The sequence below is a fragment of the Agelaius phoeniceus genome, chromosome 26 (assembly GCF_051311805.1).
Source record: "Agelaius phoeniceus isolate bAgePho1 chromosome 26, bAgePho1.hap1, whole genome shotgun sequence".
Lineage (NCBI taxonomy): Eukaryota > Metazoa > Chordata > Aves > Passeriformes > Icteridae > Agelaius > Agelaius phoeniceus.
Genome location: NC_135290.1, coordinates 1471818 through 1478997, shown reverse-complemented (window position 1 = coordinate 1478997; position 7180 = coordinate 1471818). Strand labels below are relative to the sequence as shown.

General features: G+C 50.7%; 1 protein-coding gene across 1 annotated transcript; it reads left to right on the top strand.

The window, feature by feature from the left end:
* The first annotated feature begins 204 nt into the window (after positions 1-204).
* Positions 205-5169, top strand: MYL4 (myosin light chain 4). The gene is made up of 7 exons (XM_054649644.2): positions 205-336; positions 1141-1168; positions 1734-1883; positions 2406-2579; positions 2983-3060; positions 3803-3846; positions 4938-5169. Exons 1-6 carry the CDS (start codon positions 250-252, stop codon positions 3829-3831), a joined length of 546 nt encoding a protein of 181 aa, XP_054505619.1. The 5' UTR covers positions 205-249; the 3' UTR covers positions 3832-3846; positions 4938-5169.
* Positions 5170-7180: the final 2011 nt, after the last annotated feature.

Genomic DNA, 7180 nt, shown 5'->3' with positions numbered 1-7180 from the left:
GAGGGGGGCTGGTGGCTCCGTGGAGCCAGGAGCCGATGACAATGGGCAATTGTCAAATTGGGGCCCCTCTCGTTTGAGTTTTCTTCCTTTTATAGTAAGTAGCAGTTGCTCTAGCAGCTGGCCTGCCCCTCCAGGGTGAGCACTGGGCTCCGTATATAAGGGAAGGAGCAGCCTTTGCCTTTCATCCCTCCGTTCGCTTCCTTCGCTGGGCGGCAGGACTCATCCCGCACCTCCGCGAATCCCGGCGCGATGCCGCTCAAGAAACCCGACCCGAGGAAGGAAGCAGCCAAAGCAGCTCCCGGCTCGGAGCCTGCCTTCGATCCCAAGAGCGTGAAGGTGAGTGAGGAATGAAGACGTCACCGTGTTTCTCCGTGCCTGTCATCTGCCAGGCACAGGCGATGCAAAGCGCTCTGCAAATGGCAATAGCCAGGCTGCAAGCCAGCCTAGGGAGGGGGAAATTATCCGACTGTGTGGATGCAGCAGGCTGGGAGCGATGCTGTCCTCGCTGGGGAGATGTCTCAGTGCTGCCCACCCAGCCCTGCCCAGCACTCACTGGAGGGAGCCAGGACAGCACTCCCAGAGCTGCGGCTGCAGTCAAACCCCAGCTCCTGCTGAGACCCCGTGTCGGGGCCTCAGGAGCAACAAAAAGCTTCTCTGCCACCCACTGTCTCCATCCCGAAGTATTTTGTTGCCTGTGTTGCCTCCTCCACATAAGAGCATCCTTTATCCAACAGCTCCACAACAGGAACTTACTTTTTCCATGATTCCTCAGGATTTTTAAGCCATAGCTATGGCAGGAGTGTTATTAAGAGCAGGCGCAGCATGGAGGCTGTTTAATCACTTGAACTTGGGATCAGGCCCTAAAATAACATCCTTTCCACCCAAAATGGTCCTGACTGTGGTCTGAGCATCCCTCCTGCCTGCCCACCCTGCTGCTGCCAGCTGTGCTCTCCACAGGGATGTCAGCTCCATAGCGAGGGCAGCAGTCGGGGACACAGCACAGCCAGACATGGCATAGAAATGGGACACGGCATGGACACAGCCCCCTGCCCTGAGCCTGGGAGGGCAGAGGTCCAGAGGGGAGAGTTCCTTTGCTCCCTCCAGCAGCAGTCCACATCTCATGCTTCCTTCTCTTTACAGATTGAATTCACAGCAGAGCAGATTGAAGGTAAGTGCTGAGTTCAGCTTCTCTCAGAAATGGCTTTAGAAATGGGGAATCCTTTTTCCAGGTAGTTTTCACCACAGACATAAGAGCCAAGGCCCCACACATTAAATTCCCCCCTGGGGGAAAGGCCAGCAGGATCTAGAGCCTGGTAGGGAAAAGGTATTTTTCATTCATGGTGCGAGATGCAGCCTGGGTCAAAGTAAGGGCATCTGGTGGGAGGAACAGCCTCTGGAGACACAGGGACAGCCCCAGAGAGTGGAGATGTGAGTGGAAAAGGGGATAAGTATGGATGTCCTGCAGCAAAGCCAGCTGCTGAGAGTGCAGGGATCCAGCAGGTCACCCAGCCAGCTCTGCAGAGGTGACAGAACCTGCTCGAGCAGCCAAGTGACTCTCTGAGGAGTCTGGCAAACCTCAGCCCACATTGCACAAGCTCACTGGGGCTGGACGCATTCAGAGGGCACAACGTGCACGTGTCTGTGTCTGTCCCTTGTCCCTTCCCTGCCTGCCAGGCACAACTGAGCTTCCCTGGAGTGGGAATGGGGCCACTCTGAGCTCTTCTTCCCGGCAGAGTTCAGAGAAGCCTTCGGGCTGTTTGACCGGACGCCCGCGGGGACGATGCAGATCAGCTACGGACAGTGCGGGGACGTCCTCCGGGCCCTCGGCCACAACCCCACCAACGCTGAGGTCCTCAAGGTGCTGGGCAAGCCCAAACCAGAAGGTGACAGCAAGCTGGGGACAGGGTGGGACAAGTAATTCCTGTGCTCCCTGTCAGCAAGTAGAGGGTTACATTCCCTGTAGGAAGAACCCTGCAAGGTGAAGGAACTGAGAAGGAAATTATGCAGACAGGCTTCATTCCTGTGTGATTCCTTCACTCCCTTCTCCATACCATGGGGGATGACATATGGGATAGGCAGTCCTCGCACAGGAATGGTGGCAAGTGATGCTTAGCAGACTGAACTGGTACAAACTGGTATAACCAGACCAGTCCCAGCGCAGCCACATGACTGTGGTGACAGACGATGCACCTGATGGTTTCGTTTTGGGCTGATATCAGGGCTCTCTGTGCAGTCCCCTGATGTTAATACTTCATTCCTCATATGGATTTTCCAATCTCAAGTCCAATACAATAGTTCTGTCTGCTCAAGGGGCTTCTCCCCTGCAGTCTGATGGAAAAGAGACCAAGAGAGGAGAATTCAGTCCCCTGAGGGTTCATCCCTGACCCCATCTCCTCCTCTTCCAGAAATGAACACAAAGATGCTGGACTTTGAGACCTTCCTGCCCATCCTGCAGCACTTCACCCGCAACAAGGAGCAGGGCACCTTCGAGGACTTTGTGGAAGGGCTGCGTGTCTTTGACAAGGAGGGCAACGGGATGGTCATGGGGGCCGAGCTGCGCCATGTGCTGGTCACGCTGGGTAAGGGTGGCCCTGGGGGCAAGGCGTGGGCCCCGAGCTCTTTCTGGGCAAGTGGCTCAGGTGGCTGCCTGGTGTCACATATCACAGAGGCCCTTTTCACTCTGCTGCTCACAGGCTCTTTTAGGAGTCAATAGTTCCGAATGTGGGGCTATTTCCACCTCATGCCACAGCTTAATGCATGACCCAGGCAAGATGGAGACTCCAGAACAGCCTCAGTAATCAGAAAACAGTTGCAGTGTGGTCTTCTTCTCTCCACCATCTCCCACCAGCATTCCTCAGTAGTGACACACAGCTCTGCTTTAATCCTCTTCTCCTCTCTCTGGTGTCTCTGGTTATCTGGAAGAAGGGCAGGTCCTGCCAGGCTGAAAACCCTTCCCCTCACCTCTCCATCCTCCTGTTCCAGGAGAGAAGATGACAGAAAGCGAGGTGGAGCAGCTCATGGCAGGGCAGGAAGATGCCAATGGCTGTATCAACTATGAAGGTAAGGGCAGGAGATTCCCACTGGGGCCATCTCAGACATGGCTGTTTTGTCTTAGGGTGCAAAATGCATCCTCTGCAAGGGCTCTGGTTGCACCTGATGTTCTCAATGGTCTTTTCTAGCCTTAATGATTCCATGATTTTATGACACTGGTGAGCACTGGAAGGGAGGTGTGGACCACCCTCCCAAGCCTTTCCAAAAAAGCTCTGAGATATGTCAGCTGGGGTGGGAACAAGGTGGTTGTGCCAGTGATTTCCAGGAAAAGCAGCTGAAGACAGCATGTTTCCAAGGAGTTCAGGGCTGGTTTATCCACAGTTTTGGCACTGTTTTGTTGCAATCTATTGAAAATAAACAAAGCCAGCATCTTTCCCAGCAGAGGCTAATTGGGAACATTTGGAGACCTGGATCACTCACTGCTCCAAGAGGGTGAAAATCTGGAATGGGAGGTGGTTACATTTAGGAACCCCTAAAATTGGAGAGCAGTGAGGAAAAGAGGGGACCCATTTTCCTTGGTCTCAGAAAAATGGGGATAATGGTACTGGCTCATCTCCAAGGGCTGGCATCACTCTGACCAGGCTGGAGATGGCATGCAAACAGTGGGAACAGAAAGAGGAATATTCATCCTGGCACAGCATCCCCTTCATCCCTGGGGTGTCCAGGCTGGGGGTCCCCCCCTGCTGCCTCTCCACCTGCTCCTTCCAGCTCTCAGCATGTCCTGAGCCCTCACATTCTCATTTCTCCTCAGCTTTTGTCAAGCACATCATGTCTGGCTGAAAGGAGAAACTTCAGGTGAGTTCAGTGACGTCTCCTGCTGCTCACTTCAAAATTGGAAATCCTGCAAGTAACAGCCTGGGGCAGGGGAGCCAAAACCCAAACCTGCAGTGGATTAATGCCACAGGAATCCCAGCTCTGAAGGCATAAAAGTTATGTTGATGATAAGGAATTTCATTTGTAACTCCTGCCAATTAAAATTTATCAGGACAGAATCACAGCTAAGATGGTCCTTTGTGGTCTGGGTAATTGGGTGGGGACTCTGCTTGGAAAGAAAGAGGTGGTTTATGGTGCCACGTTTTCTAACCTGCCAGAAGCTGAGAGGGTCAACAGCAGCCAGTGGAAATCAATATTTTTAAACCTGCATCAGTGAATGACTCGATGCTAAGAAGATATTAAGTACTTAGAGAGGAAATTTCTGAACTGAGAAATATCAACATTCTCATTAATGTTAAAAGAATAAGGAAAATGTACCATGGATGTTTGTTAAACTTTTTCATGTTCCTTCAGATCTGCCTGAAGAAAAGAGAGAAACATTGCTAAGGGAATGAGGTTTCTTTGAGGCTGAATTATCCCTCTAAAATCGATTCAATTGAAAAGAAAATCCAAATTGCTGCCTGACCCCAGCTTCCCCACCAATTTCTTATGATTTCATTATCTATTTACTTTTCTAAACATTTCTCCTACCCCTCAGCTATGTAAAAGGCAGGAGGCCAGGGGGAAAAAAAAAGTAAAAATGACCTTCAGATAGTGCTAAATACACAAATTAAACATTTAAAAATCTCTCTCCTCCCAAAATCTCTTTAAACATCAGAAGGTTAAAATGCAGACAGACAGAAGTCTGAACTTTGAATGTTCAGCATCCTTTTTATCTCCTTTTTAATCCATTTCTCTCCAGTTCCTGTTCATCAGCTCAGCAATATAGATGGTTGGGTGGCAAACACTGTCAGGAGATTTAATTCTTCACATAACTATTTGCATATAAAACTCTTTTTTAAATGGTGTTGAATTACAGCTTTTGACATTTTGGGTTCATCTGAGAAAGAATATTCTGAATACTCTCATCCCAAAGACTCTTTGCATTCAGACCTCTCCCATTTGTCTCCCAGGCTCTCAGAAATGCTTGAACCCACCTGAGCACCATGAAGAGCAAGATTCCTCCATGCATGTCCTTTCCCTGGATGTTTTGCCTAAGCCATCCTTGGCCACCACGTGTGTGTGCCTGAGCCTGGTACTCAGTGACATATCTGCAACTAGATATGGTTTTAAACCTCAAGTTACTCTTTTCAGGTTTTCCCTGTGACATTTGTCTCATTAAATTTCATTCCTTCCTCCCTTAAATGGTTTGTCTGCCTTGGCTTGGGACCACTTATTGACACGGTGGGTGGAGGAGAGCCCTCAGTAACAGGGTATTTCCACAGAGAGGGGGAAAAGGCAGGGATTGCAAAGGAAGAGTTCAGACTTGTGAGGATCCTCACCCCACCCTTGGCACTGGTCAGGAGCTGGGCTGCAGCCTGGTCACCTCTTGCTGATGCAGAGCTGGAGCAAGGAGAGCACAAGGGGCAGGTGGCATCAAAGACACATCCTTTGGTTTTGGGAGGTTCTTAATTTCCTCTCTGCCCTAAAACCAATCCTTTCTCAAAACTGTGGGCCATCCATCCTTCATCACACTGTCCCAGGAGCATTCCCTCCAGATGCAGACTGAACAGCACCATGGAGCAAAGAGGGACCTGCTGGCCCTGCCACTGTCCCTGTCACAGAGCAACCCACAGGCACCGCTCCTTCATCAATGCACTGCTTGTCCCAGTCAGGAAAGGCCCTTAAAACCCCCAAAACATCAGAAAAGCATGAAAATCATTCTTTGTTCTGTATCATGAGACATCCAAAAGTCTAGTTTTGAAGGTGTTCAGAAAGTTGACTCCTGCTGAATCAGCAAGGGAGAAGAAAAATGGGAAAAGAAAAATGGGAAGAATGGGGAAAGGTATTTCTGGGCCAGGCCCACCCTCATGGGGTGTGGGTAGTGTCCTGCCAGGAATGGAGCCCAGCCAGGATGGGGTCTTTGGATGGCTCTTCTCCAGGCAGAGGGTGTGTTCCACCCAGGAGCTGTCTGGGGGCTGTGTGGTACAAGCTGGTGACTCTCTCCCTCTTCCTACCTGCAAAGCAATCTTCAGAGCACCACCACAAGCAGTGAATAATTCATGGCACAGAACTCAGCCTTCCCATCAGCAGAACACCTGGGAGCAGAAAACACTTTCCTTTGATTTGTTCCTGCTTCCAACGTCCTCCCTCTGCCTTTGACTAGAAATTGAAGGCACTTTGCTCCGATGTGTTGACTTCAGCTGCCACTCGCTCATTCCTGTGCAGTGACTGAGTAACAGCTGCTTCCAATTCCCACTGTTTGATTCAACCGCTCATAAAAAGCAACATAAGCTGTTTATAGATGCAAGATTAGATTCGAGCTCCTCTTTGTGCTATTCCCACAGCTTCCATTGGGCAGGATCTGGGCACCTCGTGTTTTTAATGTGCTCTCTGTGCTTTAACCTCCTGGAGGACCATGGTGACAGGGCCAGAAGGGACCCTGCTTGCTGCACACTCGCTCTGGAGTCACGTTTGTCCTTGTCACTGCTGTGGCACCGGCTCCTGCAGCAGAACGTGTTGTGGCAGAGAGGAATGGAGCAGAGGAGAGGTGGGGACCTGCCTCAGCTCACAGAGGAAATCCACAGCAGGGACTGGGGGCCCTGGAGTTGGGGTATCCCTGCTATAGCCACGATATTCCTGCTGTAGCCATGACATTCTTGCTATAGCCACAATATTCCTACTGTAGCCATGATATCCCTGTACAACCACGAGATTCCTGCTGTAGCCATGATATTCCTGCTATAGCCACAATATTCCTACTGTAGCCACGATATCCCTGTACAGCCACGAGATTCCTACTAGCCCTGATATCCCTGCCAGCTGTGATATTCCTGCTGTAGCTGTGACATCCCTCCCTACAAGCCAAGAGGCTGCACTCTCACTCCTCTGTGCAGAGCACAGGCCTCGTGTTTGAGCCCCCAGCTTCCATGGTGAAAGGAGTTACACCAAATTAAAACCAACCTGAGACCTGCAAAGAGACAGACAGAAGGTAAGCAGTGGGAAATGACAGAACTACAGGAAAATGGTTTTCTGTGTGAAATATCCAGCCCTTGAAGGCCCCCTGAGGGAAGAGCCAGCCACACTTTACTTTAGGGACCTGTTGTGTCTCTTGAAGATAAAGCAGAGCTGGTTTGTAGCAAAGCAGGTTGGAATGATGCACTTGAACAGGCACAGTATGTGTGTCTGTACCTCTGCTTGTGCCTCCTCCTGGCAA

What these genes read in the sequence shown, in the direction of transcription:
- MYL4 (XM_054649644.2), top strand. Translation starts at nt 250, where the DNA reads ATGCCGCTCAAGAAACCCGACCCGAGGAAGGAAGCAGCCAAAGCAGCT. An exon ending in CCATGTGCTGGTCACGCTGG is followed by an intron (nt 2,580 to 2,982) that starts GTAAGGGTGGCC and finishes CTCCTGTTCCAG; the next exon opens with GAGAGAAGATGACAGAAAGC. An exon ending in TGGCTGTATCAACTATGAAG is followed by an intron (nt 3,061 to 3,802) that starts GTAAGGGCAGGA and finishes ATTTCTCCTCAG; the next exon opens with CTTTTGTCAAGCACATCATG.